This window comes from Melozone crissalis, unplaced genomic scaffold (genome assembly GCF_028551555.1).
Source record: "Melozone crissalis strain CALT ecotype California unplaced genomic scaffold, PUWL_Pcris_2 ptg000034l_1, whole genome shotgun sequence".
NCBI classification, from domain to species: domain Eukaryota; kingdom Metazoa; phylum Chordata; class Aves; order Passeriformes; family Passerellidae; genus Melozone; species Melozone crissalis.
In genome coordinates, this window is record NW_026535812.1 from 17,269,375 (window position 1) to 17,290,395 (window position 21,021).

Below are 21,021 nucleotides of genomic sequence, written 5' to 3' on the forward strand. Positions count from 1 at the left end.
TGCACTCATCAGCACCAGCTTAGACAAGGGGCATCAGAGGTGAGAAGTGGGCGAGAACATGAAATAACAGAGGTGGACATGACGCACAGCTGGGCACAACAACAGGATAAAGCGCTAAGTGATGTCATCTGCAAAAAGCTAAATGTGCTGAGAATAAAAGGAACCTGCAGCTAATATTTCAGCCCTGCCTTGTAAGGCTATTTTTGCTTAGATTGCCAAAATGCAATTACAGCTAAATCCCCCCTAACAAATACTGGAGAGCAGCAGGGGAGAGTTGTATTTAAAAGGAATCTTAAGTAGCAGCCATAGTAGTACCTGCCCGCAGCAGGGAAAACAAACCGTGTCTGGAAAAGAGCATTTGGTTGAGAGCTGGTGACAAGTGCCAAAAGCAGGAACAGGACCATGGGTCTCAAGAAACACAGAGAGGCATGCCACTAGAGCTTGGGGAACAGCCCTGCTCCCTGCCCAGCCAGGTGCTAACTGCCTGACCATGGGGAGCACTTAGTCATTGCTGTCAGCGCAAGGAATGTCCCTAGAGACAGCCTGACACGCTCAACGAAGAACACAAACGCTTTAGAAGACTGAATATTTTAAACTCTTTTCTCTGCCAGTCTTGGCTGCTTTCAATCTAGACTTCAATAGTAAGACAAGGAATTTGCAATTGGAGTCATGAGGCTGAATGTCTCCCAGGCTCCAAGGCTGGTAATTGTCCCAGACATGGGCTGCTGGTTCTGCAGTCACGAGCAGATTGGCCCAAGCAGCCCCTTCTCCTGGGGGACTGCACAGAGCACACGGGGCAGGAGATGTGCCCCATCACTGGCCACAGCCTCCCCTCCTGGGCCCAAGGCAAAGGCTCCATTAAAAATGAAAGGCAATTGTGAGATTCCCCAAGGAAAAAGAGAAAAGGCTGGAGCTGTTAATGAGTACAATTAGTGTTGTAGTCAAGCAGAATCAGAGGAAATAATTAGCTCCTATTGTTTCCGTGGCATCCAAATTGCAGCCATGCTGGCTTTCCAGGCAGCAGCCCATCATTTGAGGCTCACCCCGGAGGACAGGGGGTCACTCCCAGCCCCTCTTCTGGTCACAGCTGTCACGCAGCTCTGAGCAGCAGGCTGGGCCATCGCCCTCTTCTGCTAAACCCACTGGGGGCCCAGTTTCCCAGGTGGCCAGGGACTTAAAAACCCCAGTGCACCCAAGAAGCAGGCTTGGCCCTGAATTCTCTATTGAGACAGACAGAATGAAGGCAACTAACACCAAACAAGTCTTTGTCCTGGTTTAAGGGAAGCTCAAATTCCTCTCCATAACAAAAAGGGGTGGGTACAAGGCACTGCTAACCTGAGAGCATAAAGAAGAGGCAAAGATAAAGCAAGCAGCCTAGAGAAATACCACCACAAAGCCAAAAAATGAGAGACTGAAAGAAACAAAGAGACCCAATAATTTATTGGCAGAACTGAAAAGGGGCATTTGAAAACCACAGGGCTGACTCTCAACTGGGATGCTCCTCCCAGCTGCAGAGAGATTCATAATACTGGTATCCCTCAGCAAAAGGCTCTGATGTTGGGGCAGAATCCCAGAGATCCTGCGTGCCATGTAGAGAAAGACAGGAAAGTGCTGCAAGATGCGGCCCCGAGGGCCCGCCGCTAATTGAAAGGCTGCCTCCCGCCCCGCTGCTAAAAAAAAGTTTGTGTAAGACAAAACCGGCCTCTATTGTCACCGCTGCTGCTGGAGGGCTTCAGGTGGATCCTTCCCCCAGGGAGGAGTGCGAGAGTGGCCCATGAGTCCCTTCAGAGGTCGGAGGCCACTCTCAGTGCTTTCAACACGGAGAGAGGAGCTTAGTGCCAACTCTTGTTCTCACAATGTGATTTTTGTGTTTCGAAAGCTTGAATTATCCCTGGAAAACAGAGGGAAGGAAAAAAGTGGTTAAAGATGTGCATTCCTTCAGATCACAGCACCTCCTCATTCTCCCCACTACAGCCACCAGTGTTGTCATCCCAGTACATCACTCAAAATCAACACTTGCTAAATCTCCCATGCAGATCTTCCTAACTACAGACTTCTCACACAAGTCAGCTGTCACTCCAGAACCTTTGGAACAGAGGGAGATCCTGGTTCATCCCCATTCAGTAAGAAGAAAAAATTGTCATCTCCTCTGAGCAAAGCACATGATAGAATGTGGAAACTTCCCTGATGGATTCTGCTGTTTAAACAACTTGCAAGGTCTCTTCCTTAGCAAACATTTATCTCGGGGATTCTCCCTGGAACACAAATACACTATCAGACCAACCTCCTCCTGCCTCTGTCCCTCCTATTTAGTCATACTGTCAACAAGTTTAGCTCTCTGATCTCTCCTACCTTAAAAGTATCTAATCTGAAAAGGGTGTTTCCCTCAAGTTTAAATAGACAAGTTTCTTTAGCAGCTTCTGCTCACTCAGAGTACAGCCACGGGGGCTTATTGACCAAGGAAGGAGTGCTGGTCTACAATCTCCCTCAGCGCAGTCTCATGGCACTGCAGCAACTGAAGATGGGGCAGGTTACAGAAATCTATTATTGCTTACTGCCAGCCTGTGAGCAGCAGCAACAGGAAAAGCATACTCCCACATTAATAGGCAGTGTGTTGAAAAAAGGAGATTACAATTACTTTGAGAGGATAAGTTTGGCAGCTCTTCCCATAAACAAGGACAGGGCTGTAAGTTGCCCAAGCCAAAACATTTAGGGATGCCTCAGGACATATCACATCAAATAGCTGAAGAGCAAAGGCAGCAACTTTAGCAGCAAGGTGCTGTGCAGGACTGTGAAATTCCACTCAAACCCGTGAACTATCACTGTGTGCTGCCAGCAGCTGCATGGCAGCAGTACCAGCACAGGCTGGAACACCTCCAGGAGGTGGGATGGAGGAAGTAAAAACCACTTTTCAGAGTTTAAAAAGTTACTCTGCTATGACCCGACAGCAAAAACCATGCTGCAGAAGATTGGGGTTCACCTTTGCACTAGCCAGAAAAGCAGGCTGGGCCGCATTTGGGAACGTGATTCAGGATTCATTAACTGGATTCTGGTTACTTTGCAACAATGGTTTGGCTTTCTATCCCATACTGGACTTCAACCTGTGCCATCTACCCAAGGAAGACAGCACACTTTAGGTAGCTCTTTATTGGACAGTTTTTTCCCTATTTTTTCCCTCCTTCTGCCTCTGCTGGGGTGCCCCAGGCCCTCTGCTCATCCGTGCTCAGCACAGGCCACCCAATACAGCTGAGAGCTAAATGAACTCTGCCACTGTTTTCCTGTACCCTTCAGAGCCTGGTAAATCATTAAGTGAGCTGGTTTCCTCTTCCAGAAGGACATGTGAATGTCATCTAACAATAACAACACTACCAAGTGCCTGCGTCGTATTTTGTAAACACTGATCCTCACAAAAAAACAAACCTGTGAGGAGAGAGAGGTTATTATTTTCACCCATGACTTCAGAGGAAGGTACGATAACACTGCTCACCCAATGCTGTTGAGGGAGGTTTTGGGATCCCCAGCAGCTCCTCAGAGCTCAGCTGTTTTGGAGCAGCTACATTCCACTGCCCAGTTATGGGAACTGAGCAATGTAAATGCTTCCTCCCAGCAGATTCCTCTGCTCTGGCAGTCAGCAATCCAGTGATCCCACCTGGCTACAATCAACCCAACTCTCATGGCCAGGTCTCTTGCTGGCCTTTCTTAAGGGCCTGCTGTCAGGGTGTGAGGCTCCCAGCAGCCCTGGGCTCACCTTGGCTATCTTCTCTGCACATCTTGGCTGACTACCAGCAGTAGAGAGTGGTTGTCTCATTAGTCACAACATTATTATTTCTACCTACAGTAGCTACTGGGTGTCCTTCCTGAACAAGCCTTTATTGACCAATTAATTTATTCTGTCCCACTGTTAAAGAGCTGTGTGTCAGGCCCCAGGTGCCTCTAGCAGTGTCCACCCTCTGGATCTGCTTAGGATTCATTTACCACTCCATACCTGCTTACAGTCAACCCTAGGCAACACACCCAAGCTGAAGACATACCTCTCAGCCTCCTGGGACCAGGTCTGGGATACAAGTGCCTCATACACAGGAAGGACACATTAGCAAAATAGCACACAGCACTTCAGCAGAAAATGCTGGTGTCTGGTCAAAAAAAAAAATTAAAAGTAATTTTGACCTTTAGAAAAGAACAAATAGCAGAATGGGCACATCATCAGGCCCATAAGACAAGAGAACATGCCAGCCCATGGGAAGGAGGTTGGAAGCTGAGAGGTACGCCATGGAGTCACATAGGAAGAAAGATGAGGCCCTACCCTGGGTGTGACAGAGGGAGGGGGAGCCTTCGATCAGCGGCCACTGCTGTTCACCAGGCCATGAAACTCCTCCCAGGCCCTGGCAAGCCAGAGGGAAAAAAAAAATGAAATAAAACCAAAAAATAGCACTTCAGATCAAAGGCTTCTTAACTTTTAACGAGAGCAGAAACATTCAATAACGTTTAAAAGGCACTTGTCTTCAGAGAGCAAGGCAATATTCTCTGATAGCCCTAGTGGATAGAAGCATCCTTAAAATCCAGCCAAACATCTGACAGCACAAGGCAGCTTTAGCGTTCTGCACAGACATGAAGCGTTCCCACTGGCTGCTGGTGATAAAGCCACATTAATACCCAGAGACAGGTATGACCTTCCTAGGCACAAATGGAATATCCATTTCCTATTGCTCATAAAATAGCCCATGTTACGTCTTTCTGGAGGATTATCACATTCCTTGGCTGGTTAAACTCAGCCAGTCACCGGCCTCATGCTTTGCCACATACTGCATATGCAGGTAATCCCCCTAAAAGGGGCTTCTTTCAATGCCAGACAGCTTAGTTCTTACAAAATTCTTTAATAAGGCAGCAGAATCTAATTGTTATTAGGAAGTCTCATTTCCCGTTGTAAACCTGCGTTATTAATGACAACTCAGTAAAAACATCACAACTATTTGAAATGAAAATGTTTTTAGATAAGTTAGAGGGACAGGTCCAACATTGCATTCCCTGGTGGAGAACGTTCCTGACGGATGAAGGCAGCAGACTGAAAAATTGCTGTCGGTTTTATGAAGGCAGCATGCTGAAAACCCTCTCAGGGAAAACATGCTGAGGTTAATGTGAGCATGGTTATTATCTTCTAGGATCAGAGACATCAAAGAACCTCATAGTTCTCCGTGCCCAGCAAAACAGCACTGGTGCCTACAGCACATGCCAAGCCATTTTCTGAAGCCACAGAGTCCCATTGAGCTGGAGGGACCTTGAAGAGAACCCAGGTCAGTCATAAACTCAGACCACCCTCTCGATTTTTCTGCTGGTACTTCTCAGCTACTTCACATTTTGCTTTGTGCGTTGCCTCATCAGGCCACTGAAACACAATAGTAGACTCCAGAAATGGAAATCCTGTATTAGTCAGCACCTGTGCCACAACTGGACCACCAATGTGGCTCTTATCTGAGCCTCAGAGTCAAGCTCACAAATGGAATTTGCAAAAGCAGCCCAGGTGTCACATGCTCTTTCCCAGTCATAACCCAAATAAACACAAAGACCTTGGAGTTCAACAGCCTAACTTCAGAAGAAAGTTAGGGAGAAGAGAAACTCTGAATCTGAAGCTCTCTTAGTTGCTGGTAATCTTCGCACATTTCCAGACTTGTCAAAGAGTCTCCACCTTCATGTCTTCCCTCCAACCTCCCTTGTATCTCTACCACATTCCCATCACCCACAATCACATCTCTCTTTCCTCTCCCATGGTTCTCCCAAACTTGTAACTTTTCAGCAGAAGAAACACAAGGACAGATTACTTGTCAACATGATCGATAATTTGTTACCCCTTTCACACTAAGGAGTTCCTTGTTCCAACATCCCAATAACATCATGCACAGTCCTTCATCTCTGTCCTCAACAGACAGAGAGGAAAAGCTCTTCCAGCCAAGAATTTTTAATTCAAGACCCTCATATGTAATATAGTACTAATGACTCCAACTATCTGCTGACTTGACTGAAAAAATCCACTAGGATGTGTCTGCCCTAATGTACCTAAACTACACTAGGAGAGCAAACTGCTCTCATTCCATACTGAACAAGGCTGCCAGTTAATTTCATCTGGCAGAATCTTTATGACCTGTGACATGCCAAAGGCACAGTGCCAGAGAGTCTAAGAGGTTATTTTTATGTATAGACATTTTTAGTACCTTATTGCCATACTGTCTGCACAGCGATCAGATACTCAGAGAATTGATCCCCAACACTTAGATTATTCCCATTGAACAGATGGGAAATGGAAATGTTGGCAGGCTAAACAAAGCCAGCCAGTGCTGTTCTTCCACACTCATTCCTGACCCACAACTGTTGAAACTTCCCACCTTCTTCCCCACTGCCCTGGGTCAGGACCCAGACAGAGCTCCCTTTAGCCCCAGCAAGTAAATTGGAAGGGAAAAAAAAAACAGAAAAGAAGCCACTATCTCCCCAAAAAGAAAAAAAAAGAAAATAAAAAGAGGAAGACTCCATTAAAAAGAGGAAGGGCAGTATTAGTTGCTTCAAGGGGCTTTCCAAATCACTGCTGTGCAAGCAGCACTAGCTGTTTTCTGTAAACACCCTCAGTTAAGTCCCAGTTGTTTGCCTCCAGTATTTCTCAGTGCAACCCTGCTCCTTACCTTCTCCTTCCCCAGCTAAAAAGGATCCAGAGAGCTCAGAGTGCACTTAGGGTACCTTACAGAGGGCACCAAGGTCTGTCTCTTTCGCCAGCCCAGTGGAGCCTCCCAGCACACTGACCACTCACTACACTCTGCAGGTGTCCAGAGCAGCACAGCCTCTTCCTGGATGATTCCCCTGGGATTTGTTCACAGCCAGACAAGAACTTTGTGACTAACAGCTTGAAAAAAACATTTAGAGCAGTCTTCTAGCCTGAAATAATTCTGTCATCTGCCTGGCAGTACCTGGAGCAAAGGCAATATAACACAATTAAATAAACACAACTGAACTGACCTCCTTGAAAAAAAAACCAACCATGAAATAAATAGGTTATAGGCACTTTTTTTGGTAAGAGACAGGCCACCAAGATAAGGAAGCCTTTCACAAAGTCATGGGCACTTCTGAGTAAAGCATATTATGTTGATGGAGAATGAATCACTGAATCCACCAATTCAAAGACCAGGTCTATGAAAGTGCTCTTAGACTTTCAGCACCTGGAAACATTTCTGGGACTGAAGAATGGAGCAGTAAATGAATGAAGCCAGTATTGCAGAGACTCAGGAGAAGAGGACAGCTACCAGATCTGGAACCTCATTGCTCTCCTCTAGATTTTATTCTTGCTCTCAGACCTGAATGGATGAGGGTGAAACAATGCAGCTCTAGAGCTGGCAAGACCCAAGGCACTCTGTCTTCCCCTGACAGGCATCAGACAATGTGTGAGGGTCCCCTTTGCACACCATTTCTCTTTAGGCAAGGTTAACCCTGCCCAGCCCATTTAGGACACAGTCAAAGACACAGGTGACACAAGTAGAACAGCGCACTGAGGAGTTCTCCTAAGGTTTTGGAAATTAGCAAGCAAAGGGAAATCAGTGTTTTAAAACCACAACAGTTACAGGATTAGCTGAACTCTGCTGTGACAAGGGAGACCTCACACCCTACCAGCAGCTTACTTGTCTCGTAAACACTGATCTTCTTGTGCAACGCCTGTCACTTCCACAGTGATTTCTCATCTTAATTACTCACTTTTTTGTCATTCCTCTCTTTTTGTCCTGAGAACCTCACCCCTGCAGTCTTCTTATAGTGCATTATTCCCTCCATAGGATATCCTCTTGTTTCCTACCTACAATATAGTCTGAGGCCATTTCCTCCAGCTGCCTGCAGTGAAATGAACCCAGTGCCAGCTCTATTAAGATCAACTATTCTTCTCATTTACTCGAGCCATCCCATTAGTTATCACTGGTGACTTTGAAAGGAAAGGATAGTTTTATACCCTGCTCAGCTCTCACTGCAGCAGGCACTTAGGAATAAGCAAAGCTTTGTTTCCAGAAAAAGCAGCCTTGCTTCAGAGCTGACAGGACAATCTGTAATGTCACATAGCAACAAAAACATTTCCACACCAGCCTGCTCAGTGGTAACTTGCTGATGGTCACTGCTCTGGCCCCTCCTGGCACTGGAAGCAGTTTTGCTGAATTTGCCTGGGATTCCTGGACAGTGTTGTGGGTGAGAGCTCTCATGAAAGGAGATGGTCACTGACCACACAGTTATCAGTGCAGAAAAGAAAGGCTGATAAGCTCAGACAGGGCAAGGCAGCCAGGAACTTCATGCTGCAATGCTCAAAGTCAAATGTGAAGTGATCACTTCCCTTCCACCCCTCTCCCAACTGCAGATACCTGAATATTTTCAGTGGCTTTGCAGAGACATGGCTGTGGTTGGCAACATTCTGCTTTCAAAATAAGTGCATCTGCTACGGCAGCAAAAGAGGTTGGGTATTTTGCCCTTAATTCCAAGCCACAGGAAGTACCACTGTCCATAAGTCACTGTCACTTCTGGACCTTGTCACCTCCAAGGTTAACAACACTGATGAACTGAACCTATTAAGTGGTTCACTGCATCTGAGTGCTCCTCTCTCAGTGCACCTCTGAGGGAACAAAGAGAAGCAATTTCTCTCCAGCTACTGAAACAAGGTAGCCCACAAAACATCACATATGTTCTCTTCAGGTGCTCAGCACTGTAACGCCTAAGGTACTATAAATCCCCTGGAATTTAGCAGAGTCTAAGAGATTGTTCTAGCTTTCCTAGCAAGATTGGAAATTCATACAGACTAGGCTGACCCTTCTACTAGTTGGGATTTAGGCAGCTCGTCAATATCACGAGCAAGAGAAAGGACAAACACAGGAAAATTGCAATGAAAGATCTGCTTATCTAGCTAAATGCACAAGCCCCACCACAGAGAGCAGGAAGGACAGAATGCAGAACAGCTCCCTGGAATAGCTGTGACGCAACAGGTACTTTTCAGATGCAGCTTGGCAGCACCACCAGTTTCTGAAACAAAGGGGGCTGCAGCCTCGCTGACAACTCATGAAAAATGGTGTCTAGAAATGATTTAATATGAAATGCATCATCACAAAAGGAATACACAAAACCTGAAACACAGGGCTCAGGTTCCACAGTGAGAGGCATGCTAGCAATTTCTACAGAAGCATTCATTTACAGTGTGTCAAAAGCTAATCCAGGTCAATTCACTACCTAAAAGGCAAGGTTTTAAGAAATGCCTGTTCTTTTCTTGCTAAGCATGCTCCCTTCCCTGAAGCACAATCAATGCCAATCAAACCCTGCACATGAGCAGAGCTCTAGTGGAGAGATGCAGCCCATACAAATGAAAAATGCCACGAGCCCCCCTCAAAAGGCAGCCCTGACAAAGCCTAGAGCACAGCTCTTCCATTAGAGCTTTTCATGAAACACAGCCAGAGTGTGAATATAGAGTGCTGGCTAGAAAGCCCTCCCCAGTCATAAATCACATGGTACATGTGCAGCATAAGTGGAGTTTATTCATGATGGACAGTATTTCAACAGGACTTGATAGATGGGTGAGGAAAAGGAGCCAGACTTCATGGAGGATAGAACTAGTTACACAAGAGATTCTTTATTAGTGAGAGAACCTTAATGATATGAAGCTTATCCAAGCAGAGTCAGACTGAAAGCTGGGGCTGTCCTGCTCTTCTCTGTCACAAAGCAGTCACCATCACCTCTGCAGCTGCTGCCCCTTGCTGCCTGCTGGTACCAGGCAAGAGAGGCACAAGAAGCTGGTCTGTGCATCACTACACAGAAACTCCACTGACAGCACTTCTGCTCTGAATTTACACCAGTGCCTTTGGAAGGAGATGCTGGAGAGCATTGCAATCAGACTGCTGCAGCTTTAGCTAGGCAATGGGAAAAAAGGGACTTTCATGATGCCCTATATGGCAGAAGGTTAATTGCCTAGACCTACCTGACTGGGACATCATCAAAGCAATTCCTACTAACCCTCCTACTCACAGAAGAATGAGTGGGAGACAAGCCAGTTGGCCTCTACTTAAGAATTGCTCCCAGTTGTAATCTGAGCTACTAAACTTGATACCTCCAACACCTGTTATTCTCAGACAAGCTCATTTTGCACCACACGTCAGCAGCACAAAATGAAACTCGGATGCTATGCAGGAAGAGAGGGCAGGAAGCACAGCATGTTACACTGGTGTAGGGAAATGAGGCCACACTACTGGCTGCACCATCACTCAAGGCCGTACACCTGCCAGAGCAAAAACAAACACTGCTATAGAAGCATTCTCTGTGCTAGGAAGCGCTGGTGGTGATAGCTCACAAGGGAAAGGCCACGCCACTCCCATTTTACACTTGCTACATGAACCACCACCACAGCTTAGGACTGCTGGCTCCACACACACTTTTACTACAGAGACTGAGAAAAGTCAAACGCCTCCCTGCTCTCACCACAAAGCCGGATCACCACAGCCTGCAGTCTGCTGCTGCTGCTGAACAGGAGTAAAATACTCGGCTGTGTGTCCACATGAGCACATTGCTATTTCCCTGCATGGACAGAGAGTCCATAGTGCCCTCTCCTGGCAAAAGGAGCACGAGAAACGTTCGTGGCAAAATCACAGAAAAAATAATCTCTTTCTCTTCTCTTCTCTTCCCCAAGCACACAGGAGAGAGGGCCACATGGAACACTAAATGCTTACAGGCAGTTTCAATGAGATTTCTGTATAATTACTAGTGACCCACACTCAAAATTGGAAGCCAGCTGTCTGCTTCCTAGGATGGATCCCATCAAACTGTCTGACAGCAGACTGATGACAGCATGATTATGTGGAACAAGCCAGCATGATAAAAGAAAGTCATGAAAGATACTTGCACCTTCAATACAAGCAAGATTAGAAAGCTCTCTGCCCCATCAGTGTCTTACTCATTTCACTTATTTTTCTGTGTGCACCTTTTCAAGTATTAATTTAATCAATATCACCGAATCAGTTTAATCAGTTATGACCTATTAGTTTACAGTACACTTAAGAAAAAAAGAAAAACATATTACTCACCTCTAAATAAAATAATAAATAATATCTATATATGCAATTTTTCCTCACTTTGTGGGAAATAAAAGTCACCCTGAATGGCCTGATATGGTAAGCTATAATACATTTATTTAAAAATACAGCTGTGCTCTCTGTGTACCATGATCTTCTAGTCTTGTTAAAGAGCCTCTGTCACCAGGGCCTGGAAGACTTAATATATGACGTTTATTATGATTAGAAATCATTTGTACAGCACTGTAAATTCACACAGCACTTTCCCAAGACCATTTATAAGTCTAATGGCACTATAAATCCCTGTTAGCTTCCGCACTTTATTCCCCAGAATCTCTATTTATTCAAATTACTCGACTGCCCCCACTGCAATCTTGTCTTTGAATACATCGAGCCACAGTCCCACCCTGGGCTGCCCATCACCCAAGTGACAGGCTGGGTGGATTGTTAAAACAACCCTGGACCGCACATTTAAAAAAGATAAAGGTTTTGCTCACGGAACCAAACACCCACGACAACCACACAAGAATTTGGCTTTCAAAGCGCGCTAGCAACAAGCTCCGCTGTTTGCACTTCAGTTTGCAGGAGCAGCCCTAACGCACACGAGCCCTTCTGCCAAGGCCGGTGCCGTGCTCCGAGCTGCTGGAGCACACATGCACCCTGCAGCGCCCCCCTGGCCAGCACACGTACTTGATGCTGTCGGTGTGGGTTTTGTATTCCATGATGGTGTTGGGAGGTAGGTTGAGCACCCTTCGTAACGTGTCGCGTATCCGGGCCGTCGTTGCCTGGTCGCTGGCTGTCTTGTTCCATATGGAGATGATGTCCTCCTGTGGAACAGCACGGGAGGGAGGGAGGGGTGAGCACAGGGCACTTTCTGCAGCCCTGCCACATGGGAGCACAGTTCTCAAAAGCACTCACCTGGAATCGGACAGAGACGACAGCCCCACAGATTTCTTCCCCCACCATGAACTGCTCTCCCAACATGGCCAGAATAAGATTCTCCCAGCACCGCGATGCTAAGCCCTTCCGCAGACGGATAATCCATTTACCACCATTTTTGTTGGCATCATCCTAGGAAGAGGGGAAATAAATTGATTTGTTTTCTCCTAGCTATTTTTCTGCTACCTAAAAGACAGCAGAGCCACAAACAGGAGCAGATATTGATTAGGTGGGGCAAGGAAGGTGTTTTCAAGCAAAAGCATTTTATTTCACTTCTCCCCCACATAAGCAGAGACAGAGGAAAACCATTTACTTTGAATACTAAGTACTTGAAACAATGGCCCTCAGCCTTCCAGACCAAGTTCTATGCCCTGATGACTTGAGTTCTGGTGTTTTGATCCCACTAGCAAAGACTAAAACCAGCCTACCAATTTGCACAAACAGATCCAGAGGCAAGGACTTTAAAACTACTCCTAAACTTGAGACAGAGTCACCATTTGTCTAATCCCCTGTCTATGTAGTTCTGCTGTAAAACAAGATCCCTGTAAAACAGGAGAACCCCCACATCACAGAGCATGGAAGGCCAGTAAAGAGTTTGCAAAAGAGTACTTTAAAAGCAAGCAAAAATTTGATAGACATTTTCCTTCCACATTTCCAAGAATGGGCTCACAAGTTGTGCTAACACAGAAAGGATCACCCTGTTCTCTGACATTATCACACATCATACAGCTGAATGTTTGTTCCAGACTGTGGTGACCCAGCGAAATAACCAAAATGAGGGGAGAAAGTAAAAGAAAAAATTAATGCTAAGCACCCAGTCTGTCACCTCAATATTGTGATTCTGTATCTTGAAGCTGACAAAGAGCTGGAAACTGCTCCAGCCTCCCCTGCTGCCCACAACGCACAGCTATGTCAAAGAGCAGCTCCTCCTCTGTGCAGAACACTGTGGCATTCTCTGGTACAACACTGTAGCTGGGAAATCTTACAAGGTGAGAGGGGAACAAATTCCATCCAAAGCTGAAGACAGAGAGGTAGGAACAAGTCAAAGAGGTGGCAGTTAGGAAGGGTAAGGGAAGACATGTCTAGGACAGAAACAAAGAATGACTCAGAGGGGACTGCACAAAACAGGACATCCCTCTCCAAATCCCCAGCAATCCCCTCTGCCAAGCTGGGACACACCTTGAAGATGCCAGGCAAGGCAGCCCAACCCTTATTAATGAAATAAAGTTAATTTCATTTTAGCCTGAAAGCTTCTCTAGAGTTCAGATAAAACTAAACATTTGTCTGCTCTCTCTGAGACAGCAAGTGCTAACAAAGCAATCCTGAGGAAACACGGAAGTGTCAGCATAACAGCAGCATTCACCTGACTCTTACTTTTCAGGTATGTGCTGGACTGAAAGGGGAAGGTGTCAGCTCCAGACAAACCTCAAAGCATGACAGGAGCCATCCAAATCAACCTAAGTTCTAGGAATGTGGCAGAATCCTGTGAGAAGCAAACTGCTTTCTGTTAACTACCCTTGTTTTCCAAGTTGTGAACTGGGAGCTGGGTTTAACTCTTCAAAGTTTCCACAATGACTAATGGGCATCAGAAGAGAGTGATATTGCTAAAAATATCTCAAAGGTGGCTTAAGCAGGTTCAAAGCTAGAGAGAGAGCAGTGATTGGGAGGCAGATGCTGTATCATGTGCTTTATGATTGTTGTTAGTTTTCTTTCAGGTTAAACAAGCTTCGGTTCAGTCAAGCATTTGATTTTCCTTCACCAGAATAATAATGATCTGCAGCCCAGTAAATCACCAGGGATTATTATGCTTAGTGCTTCTGACTTTGCCAGAAAAGGCACAGATGGATGCAGAAAAAGATCAGAGCTACACACAGGCACATATGTACCTATAAGAATGAGAGTAATGAAGGACTGGTTTGGAACAGAAAGCAGCATAAAAAAAGCCCTACAAAGCATGCAGCAATGGAAGGCCAGAAGTGAGATCTCAGGTCCTCTTCTAGAAATATAAGAAGGAAGTCGGGCCAGAAGTAAAAATACTAAAGAATCTCTCCATCTCCATCTTAAAATGTCTACTGGGAAATGCTTTATAGAAATTCTGGCATCATTAACGTGGGGACTCTGGCCGGCACACTGTCTGAGGAACTTGCTCACCAGGAGTGCAAAGAGGGTTAAACATTTTATATAAATAGTGTTCGTAGTAACTGGCTATAAAATACCTTACTTAAAATAATTGCTAATGAGGGTCACATATAAATTTCTCAAGACCAAGCAGTATAACTAGGTACTTCAGAGAAACACATAAAATACCCATATTGTGAATGCTATTGGTCATTGCTGGAAGCAGGCCAGGAACTGGGAGAATTATTTGCTGGGCAAAGATTCTTTTTAAATTTCTTTTAACAGATTTGGACAGAAATAGAAGCAAACTAAAGTGCCCTGGAACAGAACCAAACCAAAACAAACAAAAAAAGCTAATAGTAAATAAAAGGCAAAGTTGTTTCTCCATCTCCAACTTTGTGTGCAGGCTTTAAACCATATGCACCTCCTTGACTGAAAAAGGAGGGTTGGTTTTTATAAGCTTTGTTGGAGAGATCCAGTCCTTCCAGAGGAAAGCCCTGCACTGCTGTCACTGGAGGCAGCTATGGGGTACCCCTCCATTGGCAATGGCAGCTCAGCAACCTCTGTGGGGGTGCAGCAGCAACTTCCCCATCTTCCCTCTCTGGCAGCAGGACTGCCAGGTTACATGGACAGAGTTCTGAGGACAAGCTTACAGGAAACCCAGAAAAAAGGATTTCACCCAAGAAAATCTAACGGAGTGCCACTTAATGACAAGAGTTCCTCTACTGTAGAAGGTTCCTTCCAAAATATTGTGGGGAAATATCAAGGCAGAAATGAGAGCTCCAACTCACCTCCCACATGGGTTTGATGCCCTCTTTGAAAAGATGGAAGTCACTGTGGCCTGTCAGGTCCCCAGGACGTACCATGTGACTGTAAAACCGCCAGAACTGTTCCACCTGCAACAACACCAACCACACAGTGAGGCTGCTCAAACTGGTCACAGTCAGGATTTCTGTAGAAACAGGCTGCCATTTTTACACCAGATCTCCAGCCCCACCTTCCCCTCTTCTGCTCTACTCCTTGTCACCAGGGTGTCGATTAGGCAACACAAAAGGCAACAGTAGTGTCAGAGCCTGGTGCCTGTTTCTGACTGGCTCCATTACCAGGTGACCACCTGAAACATTCAATGGGTGCCTCTAAAGTCACTCAGTGTTTGTCTGAAGAAATCTGTGCTAAGGTAAGAGCAGCTCTGGACAACAGTTGCAAATATCTCTTTTAACTCCTACTGCCCAAACTTTCAATCACTGGGTATGTGTCAAAGGCATCAGCTACAGCCAAGCCTCTTTAGCCAGCATAACCACTGCTCTCTGCGACCACGGAAACTGCAGAAGCCTTCAAATAAGACTTTTATTTTAAATTTAATTTTACTGTATGCAGATTTTAAGACAAAATATACATTCTGGTGCTAGTTTAAGATCAGAAGGCACTATTCAGAGTTTTTATTTAAATATCTCTTACTTCCTTTTACAGTCTGCCATGGTACACTAGGACCACTTCACTTCAACCAGTTCCATTCTGGCATCCCTGTGTCTGCTTGAGACAATCTGACTGTAAGGCAAGGGATTTATTTTTTATAGTTCTTAAAAGTATTATATTTATCTTTTGAGAATCTCTGAGTAAGAAAAGATTTGAGAGAGGATGGATCTTTAAAACCAAACAGGGCAGAATTTCCATATTTTAAGAAGACTCTACTCAGTAAGACAATAGCTATTAAGCAGACCAGCAGTGCAGCTGGAGGGGGCAGACATCACCCCAAGCACTTTATCAGAGACCTTAACGACTTGGTCAGCACTTGGAATTCCACTCCAATCTGTGACCTCTGCCATCCAAGCTGGAATTTGCTTTTATAGCCAATAAAATTATGAATCAAGCCTGAGGAGGGGTCAGAAGCAATCTATTTTTGTCAGGCACGTCCAAACATCCGTGGGGAAATCACACTCCCACAGTGAAGGAATGTGCCCTCTAGTGGTGCACATCTCACAGCTTTTAGAGCTTTCCACTGAAAAGCCAGGAACAAATCTGAACACAGACTCAGCTAGACAATTCTTTCTGAAGTTTGCTCTTCCATCTCCTTAAACAGAATTTGTCCCCAAACACATCAAATATGCTGGCCAGTCTCTCTCCATCCTAACAGAGCTGTAGCCAAGCACAGCAACAAATTCTCTGTAGCAAAGAGCAGACAATAGAATTCTCAACAAGAGGTTCTTCCTCTAAGGAGCTAAAAATCAATGCTAAGTCTACACTGATTTATCAGACTGAAAAATTATTGCCAGAACATCAAGGGGTAGCCACATTTTTCATCCCCTGACCTGAAAGTACTTGCTCACAGAGGCTAATAGGAGCAGTAACTACCCACAGCAACAGGCTCTTCCTCCCATCCTTATCCTGTGTGCATACAGTAACACAACCCAGCTCTCAGACAGGCATATTTTTATACAGCCTCCAGATGGAATAAAGGGCTGTTTTTATAAATTATCATATTACAGAGTATATGTACTGGTGGGCAAAATTAACATTTATAAGAGACCCTGAAAAAACTGGGCAAACACCAGACTTAGAAGAAAAAGGAAGAAAACAGCCAACGGACTTCCTGGCCTGTAGAACAGTGATGGGGACTCATTTTGCTCCCACATCTTGGGCTCTTGAGGGCAGGTTTGCTCTGCCAGCACCATGCAAAACCCAACACAGCCTGTTCAGGACACACTAAAGTTTATTCCAGGAACAGGCAACCACAGAGTGGAAGGAGAAAGGAAGAGCAATTTGCCTTCCAATGAACTTGACTGCAACATCAAACTGCACCTTGTCCATCACTTAGAGACAGACAACAGGCCACCAGCTGTTGGCAAATACAGCATACCAGATTCCAAACACAGTGTTTGTGCTGGGAATATGGGTGGAGAGAAGTGTGTGAGGGACAACACAGAAATGGAACAGAAAAGCTGTTCCTTCTCTTGCTCCAGCCATAAATTAACTGCATGGCTGCTCTTTTTTTTTCTATTACTATACCAACTAGTACCATGCACATAGGTCTAGCACAGGGCAGAGGAAAAGTGCTAAAGACACATCTCTTGCTGAAATTCAAGAGCTCATTTGCCTTGCAAATCACTCACTGCCACCAGGACAGAGGCAGCACACAGGGAGCAGGCCAGGAGGAGCAGGTTGTGTGAGGGACAGTGCTAGTGTTCAGGAGCACATAATTACAGAATGATTATATGCAGGTGCTTTTATTGAAGACCTCTGGGTGTCAGGGGTACACAGACCCAAATCTGACCCCAACATGGTTTCGAGCCAAACATGTTTTATATTCTACCATTATATAACTTACATATTAAATATTAAACATTGTTCTATTGTATACATTGATTTCATCCAAGCACGGATTTCTCATGATCCCCCTCAAACCCCTAACACAGTCTCTCATGATTCTTTAAACAATAATTATATCTAATCACATCTAACAATTATCATATCCTGACTACACAGGTGCACTTTCACATGATCTAGCAAACACAAGGCCTAACTTTTCCTTGAGCCTACTAAGCCTAACTTCCTTTCCAGCTGCCCGAATTTTCCCTGATTCTGGCCTGTTTTCCCACAGCAGGGGCCAGCAGGTACTCACGGAGGCGAAGGTGCCGATCTGTTTGATGTTCTGCTCGTAGCTCTGCGAGCTGGTGGGGCGCCCGGGCGTGCGCCGCGAGTACCAGAAGGTGTAATTGTACTGCAAGGGGTGCTCGGCTGGCCCCGGCACCACAGCCTGCAAACACAGAGCCCTGGTTACCCCAGCATGCTCCTCCAAAAGGGCAAAGTTGCATTTACAGCATAGAAAAGCAACCATTCAAGTCATTGTGACTGAATTATTTTAGTCCTGTGCCTGTCTCAAAGGGAAAAAAAAAAAAGACCAACTAAAAAGGGAAATGTGAGACCTTTAACTTTTTCAAATTAAGGAAAAAAATAAAAAGACACTTTCCTCCTCTGGGAAGGATAAACCCCACTTATAATGAATCATGATTCAAATGCAATTAAAACTCTTTGGTGACACCAACTGCCTTAAGCAACCAACACCCCGGTGCTCTGGGAAGATTAATCTAAGAACTTTTTATGTCAGCTTTGGCAGAGCCCATCACCAGCAGTGGGCAGTGATCATTTTGGAATTTCCAAAACACTGATTTCTGATTAAAAATACTCCTAATGAGCACAAAGGAGGGTAATGACAGCTCATTAACCAGCAGTCAAAACTTACAGAGAAAACCCCAATCAAAGCCCTTTTCTTGTACTATTTGATATTGTTACAGGAGTTACCAGGGCTTAAATCTCTGCCTTCCTCTTGACTATGGCAAGTTTACAAGGGTTGCATTACTTCAGACAGAGCACAGGAAGCATCCTAAACAAGGATTGCTTCTTCAACAAGATGAAAAGAAACCAAACCAGGGGAGATTTATGCTTTATGCCTTCTTCACCAGGCTGCATTACACACAGGGACACATCTTAAAGGTTATTTCAACAGTGTCACAAAGACTGCCTGCCAAAGCACCTTCAAGCCACTACTGTCCTGTCAGACAGCAGTCCTTTCCCCATGTCCTCCTCCAAATTTGTTTTTGGATGAAAATAAAGCCTTATTTCTCATTTCCACTCCAAAGCCTGTCAGGGCACTAGCTATGTTAGTGAAGGGAGCATTCACCCCTTGGATGAGAGACCTCCAAAAGTGCCATCAAATTACTGAAATCAAACACAGCCCCTCTGTCTTCACTGCAGCAGTAACAATGCACTAAGATCACAGCCCTCCAAGATCTATTTTCCTTATCCCTGAACTGAGGATTGACTCCCAGCACTCCACACCATGCCCTGGCAGAGGAGTGAGATGGCAGCACCATACCTTCCTCTTGGTAGTACTCTGTGGTTTCTCACGATCATTCTTTTCCTTCTCACTGTCTTTCTGTGTGTTATTTTCCTCATTCTGGTCATGGTCTCCACTATCATCATCTTTCAATCTGGTAAAGAAAAATAACAAAGAGAGCCATCACACAGCTGAGAAGGTTCACACCAAGCCCAGGTAGTTCTCTGCTCCAAAGCTCCTCCACGGTACAAGGGCCACCACAGTCTGGACATCTACACTTGACAACCCACACAGTAAAAACTACTTCTGCTTTCATGCCCATCACAGGCATCTTGGGCAAGCACTTTTAAGCCGAAGTGAACAACGAAACAACTTTTTGGAACAAACTCAAGTAGTTTGTGCTGGATACCGATCTGCCACAGGAAACCCCAGTTACCTGTTGGGGTTCCCTGCTATTCAGGGGGCCCACACGAAGCCCTGTAACCGCACCTCTGCTGACTCTTGCCCGTCCCGCTCCCCACGCCCCCCAGCCTTGCAGAGGCAGCGCCTGGGGCGAGCAGACACCGCGCCAGCAGCCAGCACCCCACAGGTCTCTCCGCCCGCCCCATTCCCTGCCGAGGGCCGGAAAAGGCGAGAGACAAGCGTGGCTACGGGGCGGCCCGCGACTCCCCGGTGCGGGCCTGCCACCGACCCACCGCCCACACCTCCCGGTGCCGCGTCCCCTCGGGGCCGGGCCGGGCCCCGGCGGCAGGGACGGGGCTGTGCGTAGCCCGTGACTCATCGCGTCTGGCCCGCCCGGCGCCAGGGCAACGGCGGGAGGCGCCGGCGGGGCTCGGGGCCGTGCAGGCCCCGCAGCGGGGCCCGGCCGGGGGACTCGGGGGTGACACTCACGCGTCGAATTTGTTGTTCATCGTCGCTCGCTGCCGCCGCCACCCCCGTTCGCCTCAGCGACTTCCGCCCTGCTGAGTCCGCCCGCGGAACTCTTCCGCCGCTTCCGGCGGCTCCGCCAGACCCTCCCGCGTTTCCCCCCGGAGCCGTAACAGAGCGCACGGCGGGCGGGGAAGGGAACGCGCTGCCGGGAGCGCCCTCAGGGCCGCGCCGCCATCTTGGGCGTGGCGTGGCTGGCGCCGGGAGCGAGCCAGAGTTACAAATTATTCAGACAATTAATTTTGCTCTCGTAAATACAGTTTGAGAACTCAGTTACTCTTCAAAGGTTTTTCCCACCTTGCTTCCTGTGGCGACAGGGAACCCCAGCTCGACGCCCTCCCCATCGCTCATTTCTTCATGTACAGAAAATGGGAAAAATGTCCCAGTAAAGAGCCTGCAAGCTCCTGAAGTGGTAATGGACACTTCATAGAGGATAAGGACTATATAGTCCTTCCTTCAGCATTTCCTTGCATTTCATGAATCTGTTCCCACATTACTCCATGAGCGCAGAGTCTTTTCACAGTACTTTGCAAATCTCTGACCAGTAATTTCTGCTATCTGGCAGAGTTAGTAAATAGAATTCTGAGTGCTACAGTTTCTATTTCTCTTATCGATTTGTGATGTGGAAAGAGTAAAAAAAAAAATCGTTGCCTATGTAATCCAGGTACTCATGCTAAGCAAGCAAAGCAAAAACCCCATATTAAATCACACAATATTATAACTTGGTGCAACTCAATCTACTTAAAACTTACTTATGCTAAACAACTAATATCTCTCATCAGTCTGTCGATCAGGAACATGAAAAAATGGTATTCAGCATATATAAGGCACTACATAGGCCCTGTCCTATAGTGTGTGGGTGTATTCATCCTTGTGAAGCACAGTAATGTCATGCTGGTATTCCTGCCTTACTATTGGAAAGCAAAGGCAATGGGTGTCTCAGCAATATCTCAGAAATCCCAAAAGTATGGCAGAACAGGGAAAGGGCCTGCCCTCCAAGTCCTAGGCTAAATATCCTTTCCACTGGCCTTCCCATCCTGTTGCCTTATGGGCTCAAACCTGTGTTCATAACCTTAGAAGACATGGAAGATTATTTAGAAATAAATAGTAGCAGAAATAGTTCAAAAACTCATAAAGAATTTC

General features: G+C 46.0%; 1 protein-coding gene across 2 annotated transcripts; it reads right to left on the reverse strand.

Moving 5' to 3' along the window:
- Positions 1–1,417: 1,417 nt before the first annotated feature.
- Positions 1,418–19,923, reverse strand: EIF4E2 (eukaryotic translation initiation factor 4E family member 2). 2 transcript variants are annotated; one of them, XM_054282910.1, is made up of 8 exons: positions 19,843–19,923; positions 18,991–19,105; positions 17,737–17,871; positions 14,909–15,013; positions 11,979–12,131; positions 11,751–11,887; positions 4,304–4,382; positions 1,418–1,891 (listed from the first exon to the last, which is right to left on the reverse strand). In XM_054282910.1, exons 1-7 carry the CDS (start codon positions 19,860–19,862, stop codon positions 4,337–4,339), a joined length of 711 nt encoding a protein of 236 aa, XP_054138885.1. In that variant the 5' UTR covers positions 19,863–19,923; the 3' UTR covers positions 1,418–1,891; positions 4,304–4,336. The 2 variants fall into 2 exon arrangements, with proteins under 2 accessions (XP_054138885.1, XP_054138886.1); XM_054282911.1 differs by lacking the exon at positions 4,304–4,382.
- Positions 19,924–21,021: the final 1,098 nt, after the last annotated feature.

What these genes read in the sequence shown, in the direction of transcription:
- EIF4E2 (XM_054282910.1), bottom strand. Translation starts at nt 19,862, where the DNA reads ATGAACAACAAATTCGACGC. An exon ending in ATGAACAACAAATTCGACGC is followed by an intron (nt 19,106 to 19,842) that starts GTGAGTGTCACC and finishes TTTCTTTACCAG; the next exon opens with ATTGAAAGATGATGATAGTG. An exon ending in AGATCGGCACCTTCGCCTCC is followed by an intron (nt 15,014 to 17,736) that starts GTGAGTACCTGC and finishes GTGTTGTTGCAG; the next exon opens with GTGGAACAGTTCTGGCGGTT.